This window comes from Tauraco erythrolophus, chromosome Z (genome assembly GCF_009769465.1).
Source record: "Tauraco erythrolophus isolate bTauEry1 chromosome Z, bTauEry1.pri, whole genome shotgun sequence".
Taxonomy (NCBI): Eukaryota; Metazoa; Chordata; class Aves; order Musophagiformes; family Musophagidae; genus Tauraco; species Tauraco erythrolophus.
The window spans coordinates 43760593-43777460 of NC_141496.1; the positions used below are offsets into that span (position 1 = coordinate 43760593).

General features: G+C 49.7%; 1 protein-coding gene across 1 annotated transcript; it reads left to right on the plus strand.

Annotated features, from left to right (window-relative positions):
* The first annotated feature begins 4936 nt into the window (after positions 1-4936).
* Positions 4937-13003, plus strand: LOC147526381 (ubiquitin carboxyl-terminal hydrolase 42-like). Its single transcript, XM_086629850.1, has 7 exons — positions 4937-5141; positions 10705-10815; positions 11371-11441; positions 11762-11844; positions 12094-12205; positions 12540-12680; positions 12899-13003. Exons 1-7 carry the CDS (start codon positions 4937-4939, stop codon positions 13001-13003), a joined length of 828 nt encoding a protein of 275 aa, XP_086485976.1.
* The last annotated feature ends 3865 nt before the right edge of the window (positions 13004-16868 follow it).

The following is a 16868-nucleotide window of genomic DNA, read 5'->3' on the forward strand; positions in this document are numbered from 1 at the left end:
TTCCTTCCTTCCCTCCTTCCTTCCTTCCTTCCTTCCGTGCTTTAGCGCAAAAAGGGCCAGTGCTCTCCCAAGATGATTTGCTTTCAGCGTTCTTGCTGCGACAGGCAGCCTGCGGGAGAGCTCGGTTGTTCTCCGAAGGGCCTTAGGAACAAACTCGAGACCTTTCACAGGCAAAGGCAGGAGACAGGACGGCAATGGATGGGGAGGAGGTGAAAGCGAGTGAAGCGGGCGCTCTCCCCGCAGCTTGACCTTGGTATGAAAGCCTTTCCAAGCAACCGGTCGCGGCACTGTCAGAGTCATCGGCAGTGTCAGCGACCATCGACAGTGTCAGTGTCTCTTGGGTGTCCTCCAGAGAAGTCCCAGGAAATTTCCAATAATCTGCTCATTTGATTAACCACTGCCACTATAAAACGAGATTCCCCTATCTGATGACATCCCTAAAGGAACTCCAGACCTTGGAATGATTTTTTTCAATAATGTTTTAACCGCTTCTTTGGCTTTGTTGGTGCGACATGGAGAAGCCTCAGGCCATCCTGAGAAACTATCTACCAAAAGAAGCAGATACTTTAATCCCTCTTTTCTTGGTAACTCAGCAAAATCAACCTGCCAATGTTCTCCAGATAAATGACCTTCTCTCTTTGTCCTAAATAAAATTTTGCTCTGGGATTTTAGATTATTTTTACAGCACAACTCCCACTGATGTGGACTCCCACAAAACACAGAGGTCTTCTAGCTGCTAAAAAGAGGAGCTAACTCTGTCCCAGCTGAAACCAGGACATAAGATTAACATCGCAATGCCTTTTTCTGCAGCTTTCTTTGCTGTTAGATTGGCTGATCTATTTCAACAGCTTCTGGGGCTTTTACACTTTCTAAGAAGTAGAGGATTTGTTCCACATTCTTGATTTCAGTCCCTTGTGCTTCCAAATGGCACCATGAGCATGTACTAGTCCGAATGCATGTTTAGAATCAGTCCAGATATTTACAGCTTTTCCAGTACCTTACTCCAGGGCTCATGTCGGGGCTATTAATTCAGCCTTCTGGGCAGATGGTTTTGGAGGGAGAGCCCTTGCCTCCACTACTTTTTCCAGTGTGGTTACCGCATATCCTGACAGGCACGTTCTATTTTGCACGAAGCTGCTACTATCAGTAAACAATTCCCAATTGGGATTTTCCAAAGGAACGTCTTTCAGATCTGGTCTACTGGAATATGTTTCCTCGATGGCAGACAATCATGCTGTGGTCTTCCTTTAAGCTGTCTAGCAGAGAAGATTGCTGTGTTAACAATAGCAGTTGTTTGGAAGGTAACATCATTTTGTTCCATCAGGACTGCCTGATATTTTAACATCCTGCTGGGAGGCAGCCAATGTCCTCCTTTTTGTTTCAATACTGTGACGACCATATGTGGAATAAATACTGTCGTTTTCTGTCCCAAAGTGAGCTTCTGGGTCTCACTCGACTCCAAACGATTTTTAGGTGAAATCTTTAATAGTTCATATAAAGATTTACTAATAGTCCATAATATGCAATCCACAGACGATGCCACCTGACCATTCCCAGGAACGTATGTAATTTCTGCATATCCTCAGAGTCAGGAAGCTGACACAGAGCTTCTTTCCTCGCTGTGCCGTGCTCAGTTGCTGCTGACCTTTCAAACTCTCAAATCCTAGGTAAGTCACCTGCAGACAGTTTAAGTGGAGAGGATGTGGCTTGAGCCCCTTGGGATGGTGACGTTGTAGTTCGAGTGCTCGAGGAGCAACGTATGGTTTGCAATTGCTTTGCCAAGGCAAAGCCCCTTGCACGATAAGGGTCCCACAAAAAGCCTGGGACTGCAGTCTTCTCAGTAGCCTTGTGTAGCCTTCTCGCTGCCAGGGTGCTGATGCTGCTTCGTCAGAAGTAAAATTCACCCTAATCCTGGGGTGTCTTTCCTGTCCTCTCTGGACCGAGTAACCCCCAGTCATGCTCTGCCTTCAAACGGGGCAGGTTATTTTCCCTCCTTGCTGTCTTTTTCTGAAGGAAACATCACAGTCGTTCTAATCCTGAGAAAGCTGAGTTGCTTTATTTCCCCTTGTACAAATATGACTGTAGATAACAGTCTCTCCATTTTCCTGTTCTGGGTTGGGAGCTCTGAGCATTTAATCTGGTCCGCCTGAGCCTCCTGAACCCTGAAAGCAGTGTTCCGAAGGAGACCTTGTTAGGGATTTCTTCAGCGGTGTTGAAATAAAAGCTGTTCGCTCTGCTTTACATCGGGGTGACGGAACCGGGCGCTCTGGTTTTGGAGTCCTTTTTCCCTTCAGTTTCCAGATGGGCAAGGAAACTTGTGTCGGGCTTTCTCTTTGCGTGCGTCCTGGTGCTTCTCTCGCCAGCTTTCTTCGCCAAACGCAAGCTATTGCTTAAAACTTGAATCAGAGGTGGACACGTGTCACGCAACAGGGGTTCTTTGGATATCGGACGATAAAACGTCAGCGGTCTATGGACCGAGTCTGATCAAGCTTGTTCTGATAATCCAAGTTGACAATCGATAGAACTAAGGCTGAGTGGAGCGCCAGCAATCTAAGCACGAGTGAAAGAGCGAAGGGGAAATCTCACTTGCTGTGTAGTCAAGGTCCGCCACCACTAACGATTGGTCTTATGTGCTGACGAGCAACAGTCGGGGAACTTGTCGACCTGTCGCGACGTAAGGATGTCTCCTTTGCTGGGCAACACCCCTGGTCCAGCCAACGAGACCTACCCCGCGTTAGCATTGGGGCACCTTATTTATGGGATTGGGCCTTCTCTGTTCAGTCGTAGGGCTGACGGGTTGATGTAGGCACTTTGTCCTTTACGTACAAAGCTGGACGTGTCTCAGAAGGGTCGGTGATCCACCAGTAGTTCTGTGCAGTTGGTCGCAGGTTTCCGTGTGTGAGTTGGTCCGTGCAGCTGCGTGAGCAGCGCAAGCACGCTACGTAAGCACTTTCCACTGTCCCGTGCCACAGCTTGCCCATGCGTTCAGCTCTGGGGCCCCCAACATCAGAAAGACACGAAGCTGATGGAGAGGTTCCAGAGGAGGGCCACGAAGATGATGCAAGGGCTGGAGCACCTCTCCTCTGAAGACAGGCTGAGAGAGTTGGGGTTGTTCAGCCTGGAGAAGAGAAGGCTCCAGGGAGATGCTACAGCAGCATTCCAGTACCTAAAGGGGCTACAAGAAAGGTGGAGAGGGACTTTTGACAAGGGCGTGCAGCAATAGGAAACTTTAAACTTTGAACTGAAAGAGGGGAGATTTTGATTAGGTAGAAGGAAGAAATTTTTTACAATGAGGATGGTGAAACGCTGGACCAGGTTGCCCAGAGAAGTTGTGGCTGCCCCATCCCTGGAAGTGTTCAAGGCCAGTTTGGACGGGGCTTGGAGCAACCTGGTCTAAGGGAAGATGTCCCTGCCCAGGGCAGGAGGGTTGGAAGCAGATGATCATTGAGGTCTCCTCCAAGACAAACCATTCCATGATTTTCTGATTCTCTGGTAGCTGAGGTCTGGAGCATCTCCCCACACTCCCCCCGCATTGCGGGGATCCATGCTCCACACCTCTGGGAACCTATCGACGGTGGTTGGGGCACCGAGTGTCTGAGCGTTTGGCCAGCCACCACGCCGCCACCCTCTTGCTCTTCTTCGGTCGGATGGTGTCCTGCCTCTTGGAGGTACTAACTGGCGCGGGGCGCTTGGGCTGCTTGGGCTGCTTGCCGCCCACCTCTCCTGAGCTGGGTGCCACCCAGCAGGAGATGAAGCCCTGTGGCAGCAGCAAGAGGGTCAGAACCACCCGGGGCTCCCTCTGCAGCACCTCCTCCACCGCTTGGGCCGTGCAGGGCGGCTGATGCTGGGGGGCAGACAGGGGCTCAGCAGAGGACTCTCCAGAGGAGCTTTCAGGAGACTCTCTGGAGGACCCTCTGGGTGACCCTCCAAGGGACTCTCCACTGAAGTCTCCACGGAACTCACCATCAGCCAGGTGGGGAAGACTGCTGCCACTCCGCCCTGCTTCCCCTCGGGGTCCAGCAAAGGGGACGTCGCCTCACCCGAGGTGGGGTTGCCGTCCCCCTCCGTCGTCGCTGCCGCTCGATCCTTGGGGTAGCTGTACTCCCTGACCTGTATTCCAAGAGGTCAGGGAACTCGCTGAGGTAGGTGGTCAAGTCAGAGGGGTCAGCGACAGTGTCCTTGCTGCCCCCAGCCCCACCGCTGCCACTCGCTCGCTGGGGCACATTGGAAACACGTTGGGGGTCCTCCGGGAGGAAACGTAAATAAGAAAACTCTAGTCAAATACTGTAACCAGTGGTGGCTGTTCTGTAAATCGGAAGATGAGGAAAAATGGCCGAATAATAAATACTTCTCATAAAAGAATACTTCTAATGCTTATGATACTTACAATGGAATTGTAATACTTTATTGCAGTTGATGCTGTTTCTCAGAAGAAATGATAAATGGGATGAGGTGGTAGATGCTGACATGTTTTTCACTTTAAGAAATCATCCTGAGCGGCAAAAGGAATGTGGTATAAATTTGCCCCCCCTTGTTTTGGCATTAGAAAACAATAAGAAGAAGGATCCATTAGGAATTGCCAAAAGGTTTGAATTAATAATTGAAAACCAAGACCTGGACTGGAAAGATATAGACATAATGTTAGATGCAGTGACTGAAACTGAGAAACAGTTAATTCTAAAAACCGCCCGAACCACGTGCGGGCTCAAATGGCAGCCGGAACGCTGGCAGGGGGAGTCGATCAGTACGTTCCCGTGACTGACCCGCATTGGGATCCGAATGATAATACAGACTATTGCATACTAAAGCGATACCAAAACTGGATAAAATTTGGATTAGAGAATGCGATCCCAAAGGCTGTAAATCGGTCAGCACTTTATGCTGTAAAGCAAGGGCAAACTGAAATCCCCACGGAATTCTTAGATTACGACTGGCGATGGGTAAATATACCACCTTAGACCCCTCATCTGTTGTAGGGCAGCAGCAACTGGTATCGTTTTTGGGCCAGTCATCAGAAGATACTAGAAGAAAGTTCCAAAGACTAAAAGAGCCTGAAAGTAAAGTAGAATTCAAAGTAAAAGATGCCAAATTGGATAACAAACTGAGGGTGCATCAAAGATTGAAGAAATCCTACATCAAGGGTATCCAGGGGAGTGGGCTTCTGGGATTCCAGGTAAAGCAAAGAACACTGTACCGATAAAGGTGGAATTAAAACCTGGTTCTGATACAGTTAGAATAAAACAATATCCTTTAAGGTTGAAAGACCGAAGGGGTGTAAAGGAAACGACTGAAAAATTCCTGGAGTTTGGGTTGCTGATTGAATGTGAATCGGAATACAATACCCCAATTTTACCAGTAAAGAAACTGGATGGGAAATACAGAATAGTACAAGATTTAAGGGCAGTAAACAGAATGGTGGAGGATCCGTATCTGGTAGTAGCAAACCCGTACACCTCATCAACCAGCCTGAAAGAAACGTATGAACAGTTGACAGTTTTGGATTTCAAGGATGCATTCTTTTGCCTCCCCTTGGCCCCTGAAAGCCGTAATCTGTTTGCTTTTGAATGGGAGAACCCCGATTCCGGACGTAAAACTCAACTCGCTTGGACAGTGTTACCGCAAGGATTTAAAAACAGCCCTACAATTTTTGGAAACCAATTGACAAGGGAATTGGAACTTTGGGAAAGGCCTCCAGGCAATGGAATTCTTTTACAATATGTGGGTGGCATTTTGACAGCTACAGAAAAGAGTGAAGAATGTAAAGAATGGACTGTGAGTTTATTGAACTTCCTTGGATTAAGCGGTTGTCCAGTGTCATTACAGAAAGCCCAAATCCTGCAGAAGGCAGTGGTCTATTTGGGATTCCTGATTTCCAAAGGACACCGACAGCTTGGAAATGAAAGGAAAGAGGCCACCTGTAGGACTCCGCGCTCCTGCGCGGCGGTGCGGCCTCGAAAAGCGCCGCGCCGTGACCGGCGACCCCCGGGCTGCGGGACGGGGCGGCGCGGGGCGGGCGGCGCGCGCGCGCGGGGCCTGAGCGCGGTAGTGCCGCGGCGGCGGCGGCGGCGTCGGGCGCGTGCGGCGCTGAGGGTTGCGGCCGCCGGTGCGGAGCGCGGCCCCGCGCGGGCGCGGGGGGGTCTCCTGGCCGCTCGGGGGCGGCGGAGGGGGCGCAGACGGAGACCGCCCCCCGGCACCGGCACTGCGCATCCCGAGTGCAGAGCCCCCTCGTAGGCGCCCCCCCCGCCAGCCCCGCCCGCCCCCGGCAGCTGCCCCGGCCCCGGCCCGGCCCGGCCCCTGAGGCCGTCCCGCAGCCCCGCGCCGCCCCGCGGCTGTCCCGGCAGCAGCGAGCGGCGCCGCGGGCACGCGCGGTGTCCCGTGAGCGCGGGGCCGTCCGGGCCGGCGCGGGGCCGGGGCCGGGGCCGGGGCCGGGGCCGGGGCCGGGGCCGGTGCGGCAGGAGGGGCTCAGCGCCGGGCCGGCTGCGGCCATGGGGGCCCGTCCGTGCCGCAGGGCCGCCCTGCGGGCGCGGCTCTCGCTTCCCGCCCCGGGGATGCCGTTGGCGCGTGTGGCCGAGGCTGCAGTGGATGGAGAAGGGCACGGAGGGGATCCGGCTGGAAGCTGCCCCCGCTGCAGACAGGAGACAGACGGCCTCTGCGGGGGAGGAAGGCTCCCGGGAGTAGCCCTCAGCAGACCGTTTTTCTCTGCCTTTCCGCCCGCGCCTTTGGTTTCTCTCGCTCGTCCCCTGGCTCGGTCCCTGCCCCTCCTGTGTTCTCGGCCTCTCCCTGTCCTTTGTCTTGTCCCTACCTGTTCCGTCCTGCGGCCCAGCGCTGTCTCTTCCTTCTCTGTCTCGCTGTCCTGCTGCCCAACCCAGGCCTTTCCCCCCACACCCGCCCAGTCTGTCCTGCTCCTCGTCTCTTATTTTTGCCTCTCTGTCCCGTTGTCTTCCCGTGTTACCAGCCGGGAAGAAAATTCATCTACATGAGAGAGATAAACAGGCACTCCTTTATTTCAGTGCTCCGTCCAAGTGTGTCCGCCTTAGCATCCAAATCCATAGGTTTTCATACACTTTTTTGTTCAATCATCGTTACATAAGTTCTTTTACATAAAATTACATCTTATTCTCGCTCTTAAATTTGACCTTAGAAATGGTCAGTTTCGTTCGATACATCACCTTATCAATATTCCTACCCTATAGCAATCATTGGTTAATTCTACCTATTTTTACTGATTATAACCCTTGATATTCAAATCAAGATGGGAAGGGGTAACGAAGGGGGGTTTCAAGCAGCAAAACTGGTGTCCGTGACCACTTCATTTGTTTCTTAATGCAATAAAAGAACTCCCAGTGGTTAGCTGGTGAGAACTCCATGGTTCTCTTGCTGAAAACAATGCACATGGAAATCCAGCAACTGGCTGGCGGGGTCTTCATGGTCCTTGGCTTAAAACATCCAGTAATTTTCCGGTGAGGCCTCTATGGTTGCTTATTAAACTTAACAATCCTAACTTAGACATTTTGCTTTTCAGTTTTTCTATCTGACTTTTGTACTTGATTATTTTGTCAAAGTTTTGTAACATTTACCCTCTTTGAAAGTTTTGAAAATCATTTCAATACTTTCATCTTATTGCTCAAAGTTGTAGCATTTCATTCACTATAGGCTGGTGGGAGCCTTGGGATTGATTCTGTTTCATCCCGCTGTCTGGCCACTGCCTGGATAATCATCCGATTAAATGCAGTCTTGTTATTTATTTGTTTTTTCGAACAACGGTAAATCAAAATAATGGCCTAAAAGATTATTAACAAGACACTTGCAGTGCTAATTAATGATTTTATCCAAGAACTCAAATTCCGTCTTAATCTGTTAAAAATTTTATCTATCCAGCTTTCATGCATGTTTTGCTGAAGTTCATGAGTGCTTTCCTCCACTTTCTCTAGTAAGTCTTAAGTCATGTTCTACATCTTGAGTCACGTTTGGAATGTGTATACAACAACGGTCAGTTTTGCCTTTCAGGTACCCACAGACCCCGTGCTCTTTGAGTAAGAGCGTATCTAAAGCCATTCTGTTTTGTAAAGTCATTTCCGAAGTGGCTTGTAATTGTATATTCAAATCCTTAAATCGCTTTCTGGTTATATTTGCCGATTTTTCTAGATGACCCGTTAGTTGACATATCCATTCTCTGTTTCTATATATGGCCAAAGGAGTCCATAAAGATTCCAGTGCATTTCCACCGTGACACGAGATTGTCTTTTTCTCGCGTTGAGCTTCCTTTATCCCGTACCGATGGCCAAGTTGCAAAAATTGATCCGTCCCAAGTAAAACACCAAGTACCATGTACTGGAATTGTGATAAAATGGTCATTGACCAAACAGAGTCTCAACGCGTCACCTTATTTGATGTTTGATTAGTTTTATCACAATTCCATTCCGTGATCATCTGGCTTACATTTTTCTTTATTGGCTGATCATAAGAATATTCCAAAACCTTCCTACCTTAGTAAAAACATGATTTAATAGTTTCTCACAATCAGCTCGATTTCCTGAAGTTTTCCACTGTTTTCTAATAATCTCCACTTTTTCTTGCCATTGAATGACTGGGTTTTGTTTACATTGTGTAGTTTCATTTTCATGTTCCCGTTTAGTCAAATTCGTGGTTAGAATTCCCCATGGAATTGATTCACCGACTGGTCTTGGTGTGGGTAAACAAGCAGTGATTTGTGACACGTTTTGCAATTTGGCAAATTCCTTGGTCAATCCTAATATTATTCTCTCTTCTGGAGTAAACAAAATGAGCTAATGGAGAATTTGATTGCGTTTTGCTTTTCTTTGTTTATCTTTGAAAAACCGGTGTTTGAAAAATGCTCAACTCTTTACGGGCTGAAAAAAGTCATGAAGAAGGATCCTAGAAGCAGGCAGGTTTCTCTGACTGTCGGCACAGTGTGGGAGGGAGCTGTGCAGGCTCTGACCATGTACTGGTGTCCCCTTGGCTCCCGGCCTCCTCCCTGACCAATGATTCCACTGCCCACCCTTTGCACCACCTTCCTCTCTGCAGCAGGGAGAAGGGCCCAGCCAGGACACTTCTGGCTTCTCCAAAAAGAGGCAGCGAAAGCAGCGCCCAAGAGCAGACAGCAGCCCTTGTACTCCAGCTGTGGAGGATTTAAGAGGGAATTGAGCGCCTTTCTGCATTAAACACCAGGCTGAGGGTGGGTCCTGCTGTGGAGGGCACCAGCAAGGGCTGAGATGCCAGGGCCAGGGGTTTCCCTGGGCACCTTTAGTGCTAAGGACTTCGGCAGTCCTTGGAGATGAGTGTTCCAAGCACGGGGCAAGTGACTGAGCTGGACGTGCTCCAGCGGTACGCGTTTGTGTGAGGGCGGCTCGGAAGGACTCCATCCTGCCCTGCTTCTGCAGGGGGTGGGGTGCAGGCACATGGGAGCCTGGCTCCCTGCACATCGGGCTTTGCACTGCACTCAGACGGTCAACCCCACAGAGCAGCTCAGCTCTGCCAGTAACTCCTGTTTCCCGCTGACTTGCTGCTCGCATGGACCAGACGAGGAGGTTCAGTTGCAGCTCCTGAAAAAAAAGTAAATTCAATAGAATAGAATAGAATAGAATGGAATGGAACAGACTATTTCAGTTGCCAGGGACCTACAGCAATCATCTAGTCCAACCGCCTGACCGGTTCGGGGCTGACCAAGTTAGAGCCTGTTACTAAGGGCATTGTCCAAAGGCCTCTTAAACACTGACAGGCTTGGGACATCGACCAACTCTCTAGGAAGCCTGTTCCAGTGTTTGACCAACCTCAGTAAAGAAATGCTTCTTAGTGTCCTGTCTAAACCTCCCGTGACGTAGCTTTGAACCATTCCCATGGGCCTTGTCCTGGTTTCGACTGGGATAGAGTTCATTTTTCTGCTCAGTAGCTGAATAGCACAGTGTTTTGGGTTGACTAGGGGATTGGGTATGAGAAGAGTGTTGATAACGTACTTATGTTTTCAGTTGTTGCTGAGAAATCGAGAACTTTCCAACTTCCCCTGTTCTGCCAGCGTGCAGGTGCACAAGAAGCGGGGAGGGAGCACAGCCGAAGCAACTGACTCACAATTGCTATTTTAGGATTTGAGTTTAGGCTTAGGATTGAGGCTCAAATTGGCCAATAGGTATTCCGTATCATGGGATGTCATGCTCAGTATGTAGACAAGGGTTAGCCGGGGGGGTCTCTCTTGCTTCCAGGATTGCAGTTTTGGGACTGCTCTGTTTTGGGATTGCTAGCCGGGGCCGGGCTGGGCATTGGTCAGCAGGTGGTGAGCAATTGCACTGTGTATCACTTGTTTGTGTCTATTATATTTCATTTTTATTTTTCTTTTTATACTTTAAATTTTATTTTATTTTGATTATTAAATTGTTCTTATCTCAACCCACAAGTCTTCTTCCCTTTCCCCCTTCGATTCTCTCCCCCATTCCCTTGGAGATCCGTGGAGGATCCTTCCGGCCCAGCACACCGCCAATCACCCACACCACCATGTGGCTACTGCTTTGACCCCCAGGTCTTCCAGATTCAGTGCACCAGCACCATCCCGCCTCCACTGGCCACCTCCACGTTCAGCCATGACACGCCTTCTCTGCCAGCAGTGTCCCCGTTACTGGGGGAAATTAGATTTCCCATCACTGTGGATATTCTGCTATCCTAGGGAGCTTGCTTCCCTCTCTCCCTCTTCAGGTCATCAGGAAGGCTTCTGCATGATGTGCATAATGGAAGCGCACGTTAACCAGGTCCTATATTCCTCAGGCAGTGCCATCCGGCCTACTGCTGTCAGCAGTGTCCTCACCTGTGAGTCCTTTCAGCTGCTTTTACAGGTTTTCTTCCCTTCTTGTAGGAGAGAACTACTAACATCGTCTTTCTTAGGAACAGGAGAACATTTCCAGCCTGGCAGGCAGGAAGATGCCCACGAGTTCTTACGCTGTGCTGGCGATGCCATGCAGACAACTTGTCTGAGCGAAAGCAGCAAGTTAGCACAAGCAAATTACATTTTTCCATGTTCCCGAGCCCTTTGGACTCCTTGATGTACTCCCATCAAGAAAGCCCTACGGCCAAGGCTTTCAGACAAAGGAGAACTCTCGGAGGAGGTAGCTCTCTGCCTTTCCCTTTCTTTCCAGCTTGGACATCTCTTCTCAAGCAACTACCGTCATCCATCAAATATTTGAGGGCTTTCTGAGATCTAGACGTACTTTTCCACAACTATTGCTCCCCTTGGAATTGTCTGTGCCCTTCTGTCTACCTGTGATGAACAGCTGATCACGTCACTGGCATCGTAGGTATGAAGGACAGAAACCAGCACAGTTGGTCAACTTCCCCTACGACTGAGCATTTTGATTTGTCTTCCAGTCATGTGCTTGAGCTGCAGAGCGTTTTCCAATTCCTACGAGGCCTTCCTGGATGTCCCTTTGGATATAAAAGTAAGAGGGTTTGTCATTGTGCTTCGAGATATCCCAAAGCCCCTGTAGCTTTCCAGAATCCACGCATTTGACTTAAAAATGTATACCGCGAGCGCAAGAGAGCTTGGTGGTAGGTGGCAAGTGGAATGGACTGTGTTCTTCTGGAGAGGCCATGGCAGCTGTCTCCCAATGGGCTCTGGCTTCAAGCCAGACAAGCACGTGTTATCCTCAGTGGTGGGTCTGCTCAGTGTCAGCTACCTGGACCCTCTTGTCAGCTCCTACTAAGTGTTTGGGTCAGGGCGTTGCCCTGAGCTCAGCGCTCTCCTTTCCCACTCCTCCAGGCAGCCTCATCTGTCACCGCAGCTCTGGAGGATTTTGTGAAACCCGAGCAGCTGGATGGCGAAAATGCTTATAAATGTGACAAGTAAGATGATTACTAACCACATACTAATACTAGATCCAGCGTGAAGGTGCTGCATGTCATTGAGCACAAGCTGTCTTTCCATGTAGGTTTAATGCACAACAATGCGACGCAGTTTTTTTGAAAATATGGTCTTATGGTACTGAAGAGCCTTCAGATAGCGTAAGGGTGTGTCAGACCTGACAGCTTGTCCGGCCTTCTTGGGAGAAGATCGGGTGTGTTCCAGCACTTGGCTCTGTGCTTGGTTTCCAGGTGTGACAAGATGGTTGCTGTCTCCAGGAGGTTCACAGTCCATCGTGCCCCCAGAGTTCTCACGGCGTGTCTGAAAAGGTTTGAAGGTTTCACCGGCAGGAAGATCAGCACCGTGCGTACACAATTGGAGGGCAACTTCCTCTTCCTGGAGCGGGAGATTTCCCAAAGCAGTATGCTCTTTCATGAGCTGTTCATGTTGGGTTTTTCGTGTTCCCTTCTGGGGAGACGAGTGTTGCCGTGGGAAGACAAAATGTATCCTGCTCTGACAGAGCTGCTTTGGCCGAGAACAGCTTCCCACCACCCAAACCATTGCATGCTGCTTCAGGGAAAACCAAGTGTTCATGAGCCAGCGAGATGTATCTTATACACCTCTAGCCCTTCCTCTGGAAAGGCTGTTTCATGTAGTAGTTCAGGATCATTTCTGAGCCCTCTTGGTCTCTCTGTAGGTTGTGGAGTATCCTGAGTACTTGGATCTCCAGCCGTACATGTCCCAGACAGCTGAAGAACCACTCCTTCACGCCTTATATGCTGTCCCGTTACATAGTGGTGTCAGCTCTCGTGCGGGACACTATTTCTGCTACGCAAAGGTAAAGAGCAACGTCCTTCCTAGCAGGGGAAAAATGTGTGCTGGGGAAGACGAACTTTCACGGCAGTGTTACTGGCAGCCAAGGTTTGGGAGGAGAAGGTTTCCTTAGGGGCTGTGTTGGACGTGTTTTGGCACACTCTGGGTTTTGTAGTTTTCTGCCTGTGTTCTTGTGGAGAAACCATGCAGCTCATCTCCAGGTATCCATGCCTTTCTATGCAGGCCGGCAATGGACTGTGGTACAAGACGAACGATGAGTCTGTGGATGGTTGTGGCATCGACACAGTTCCCGGGCAGCAAGCCTATTTACTGTTTTATGTCAGGTAAGAACAGGTGTTAAAATGTCTTCAGAAGACGTTTCCTTTCCCTGGCTTTGCTGTTTCTCTTCTCATCCTCCTGAGCGATTCTCTTCTGTCATAGGAGACAGTTACTACCTGCACCATTCCGTGCTGTTGAATCTGAACTTCCCCATGTCAGTCCTTATCTTCCCTTGCTGGGCTTTAGGCTGCTGCCCTGGTGCAAACTGCTACTTGTCTGCTTGCTGAAGCTGGCTAATGTGGAGAAGAGTACTTCAAGGGGGGCTGCAGGAAAGGTGGGGAGGGACTCTGCCAGGGAGTGCATCAGGACGAGGCGTAACGGTTTTAAACTGAAAGAGGGCAGATTTAGATTAGATCTAAGGAAGTAATTCTTCACTCGGAGGGTGATGAGGCACTGGAACATGTTGCCCAGAGAAGCTGTGGCTGCCGCATCCCTGGAAGTGATCAAGGCCAGGGTGGATGGGGCTTTGGGCATCCCGCTCTACTGGAAGGGGTCCCTGCCCATGGCAGGGAGGCTTGCAACTAGGTGCTCTTGAAGGTCGCTTCCAACCCAAACCATTCTAGGATTCTGTGATTCTATAATTCTTCAACTTCTGTTACCGACTTTCTAGATCTCACTGTCTGCTCTTTCAAACAAGAACATCCTTCCTGATCTGCTTTCAGACAGTAACCAAAGGGTGTGGGGACTTAGGACTCCTCTCATAGTCAAGAGGGAGAGAAAGAGAAAGATACGTCCTTCAAATACAGTTCAGATTGGAACACCCCCTGAAGTTTACTGAGCGATTTTATTTTCTGGTTGAGAAAGAACAATTATGTGCACTTCATATTTTGACCAAACATTTTGTAAGAGAGCAGATGACTGCCTCATTTGTTTCATTGTTCAACAGGATCCTTCCTATCAGTCAGATTTCTTGGTGCAGCTTCGTACCACTTTCACTGATACTCCATTGATTGTTTGTTTCAATTTTAAGTATGGGATGGAAGAGGAGGGGAAGGGTGGAATGATGTGGTGGAGGCATAGTGGAGAAAATAGAAATTAATTCACATAAATAATATAGGCTGTCCCTATGTGTTGAAAGAGGAGCTGGCAGGAAGAACAGCTCAGCTTTGGCTGGAACTCAGGAAAAAAGCCGAGTTTATGACCTTTGGAAGAAGGGGCAGACAACTCAGGGAAACTATAAAGATGTTGCGAGGAGAAGAGGTAGGGAGAAAATTAGAAGGGCCAAAGCCCAATTAGAACTTAATTTGGCCACTATGGTAAAAGATAATACGGAAACGTTTGTATAAACACATTCACAACAAAAGGAGGGCTAAGGAGAATCTCCATCCTTTATTGGAGGCAGGGGGAAACATAGTGACAAAGGATGAGGAAAAGGCTGAGGTACTTAATGCCTTCTTTGACTCAGTCTTTAATAGTAAGACCAGTTGCTCTCAGAGTACCCAGCCCCCTGAGCTGGAAGACGAGGACAGGGAGCAGAACCAAGTCCCCATAATCCAAGGGGAAATAGTTAAGGGTGTTCCCTTCTCTATGCTGGGTTCACTTCCCATTATTGCATGCTTCCAGAAACCAGACTAACGGAATTTAGAATTTAGGAGCATGAGTTTAAAGACACACCAGTCAGAGCCCCTCGTTCCCGAGGTCCCAGGTGAACGCACCAAAAGTTGCCAGCACTGGACGCTGGTGATAAGAGGATCCATTGTGTTTCCTGGGGTCCCACCTGCCTTGCCAAATCTGTAGCAGGAATTATGCAGTCACCACCTAGTCCCTGTTAGGAATTCCATGGATGCCACCTCAACAGGGCTCGGGCCAAGGTTCCTGCTTGAAGAACAAGAGCTGCCCATCCACCGAGTAAGTGGTTTATTTATCCGATATCCATGGCAGCTCGAGCTGGGTGCCTCCAAGGAAGACCCCCACTGCAGATTGAGCACCCCAGTTACACCCTTACAGACAGATTTCCCAGAACGTACCACCTACTACCTGATCCCTAAGTCCAGTCACTTAATTCTGGTCGGTGATTTCTTACTGGTTTTCTTGGTTGCTGGGCTGGCCGCCTTCTGAAGTTACCTCATTCTCTTAGAATTATTTCCTTGGTGTTTTTCTTCTTCGTTCTGCTTGCATCTGCCAGCTTCAGTTTGGTTTTGTGTTTGATCATTAGCTTTATCAAAAAGTTTACTCTTGTGGTCTGAGGCTTCGGCTACTTTCGTTTCCAGTGCTAAGCAAGGTTATTGATCTTAACAGTTCTCAACAGCTTGGTGGGGCATCTTAGGGCTGGAGCTCAACTTGCGGCCAGATTGGGTTGCTTTGGGCAAACCTCACCTGGTGCTGAGCTCTGCAGCTTCGGGTGCATGGACCCTGGGCTGTGTTGAGGCACCGGAGCCTCCAGCCACACTCCTGCCCTCCCCTGCCACTCCTCCTGAAGGTCATGTCAGCAAAGCCCCCAGGCTGCAGCCCCATCAGCTGCCAAACCTGCCACACCCTCCAGTTCTTTGAGAAGTCTTGGAGTGCACTGGAGGTGACACATCCTGCTGGTGGGTGGGTGGGCAGCAATGTGCAGAGGGGAGCAGGGTACTGCAGAGCAGCTGTGCCCAGCACCACAGCCCAGCGGGGATGGGAGCGTCTTGCAGAGAGTCCTTATGGGCATGGGGACTCTTGGGGTTATTCCTGTCTCTGCCCCAGCAGAGTTCTGACAAGCTCTCTTCTTGACCCTGAAGATGTACAAGATACTGCTGCCACCATGCAAAGCGGGTATGAACGGCGTGAACACCTATCACAGCCCCCAGCATCCTCACCCTTGTGTGTTGCTCACCAGCTTGGCCTGCGGCTCCAAGGATGCCATTGCATCTTCCGCAGCCAGGAGGAAATGGCCCGCCTTTTGTAGGCAGGTTCTGTACCTTAGTTAATTATATTCAATTCAAGCCAGCTGGGTAATAATAATTGGATGCCATAATTCCCCCTTTTTGTTTTACAGTTTTTTGTTTTCAAAGGTGTTTTTAAGAAGGCTTTGCAGTGAGCAGAGACCCAGTCCATTCATTCCAACTCCAGCACGCTTCCCTCCCGTGGATATCACATCGGGGCTTGCAGCTTTACCTTCTTTACCAAAGGACTCTTGCTCCAGCTCTGGCAAGGGAGTCGGGGTCCTCAGGGTCTCTCGTGTTCATATCACATCAGGGTCACCATTTGATGCTCACCAGCCTGGGCTGCAGCTCCAAGGATGCCATTGCATCTTCCGCAGCCAGGAGGAAATGGCCTGCCTTTTGTAGGCAGGGTCTATACCTTAATTAGTTCATTAGATTCAATTCATGCCAGCTGGATAATAACAGGATACCATAATTCCCCCTTTTTGTTTTACAATTTTTTGTTTTTAGAGGAAAGTGAAGGCTTTATGGTGAGCAGAGACCCAGTCCATTTGTTCCAACTCCAGCACGCTTCCCTTCCATGAATATCACATCAGGGCTTGCAGCTTTACCTTCTTTACCAAAGGACTCTCGCTTCGACCCTGGCTCGGGCTCCTCTGGGTCTCTCAGGCATATCACATTGGGGTCACCAGTTGTTGCTCACTGGGCTGCAGCTCCAAGGATGCCATTGCATCTTCCACAGCCAGGAGGAAATGGCCCGCCTTTTGTAGGCAGGGTCTGTACCTTAGTTAATTAGTTAATTATATTCAATTCAAGCCAGCTCGGTAATAATAATTGGATGCCATACTTGTGATCCTCTCTTCACAGCACAGAGCTTGGCCAGTGTCCTGCCAGTCTGCTAGAAAAATGGGCATAACACTCACAGGCTCCAGGTTGCCACCCGAGGACAGAGGATGCTGCAAGGGACGGGACTGTCCTGTGCACTGTAATGGCCACTGAAGGAACGAGTGGGACACGGA

Bases quoted from the DNA above. Each gene is read 5' to 3' on its own strand.
- LOC147526381 (XM_086629850.1), top strand. From the start codon at position 4,937: ATGGGTAAATATACCACCTTAGACCCCTCATCTGTTGTAGGGCAGCAG. The intron at 11,845-12,093 runs GTAAGATGATTA...CTTGGTTTCCAG, and splicing joins AATGCTTATAAATGTGACAA to GTGTGACAAGATGGTTGCTG. The intron at 12,681-12,898 runs GTAAAGAGCAAC...CTTTCTATGCAG, and splicing joins ACTATTTCTGCTACGCAAAG to GCCGGCAATGGACTGTGGTA.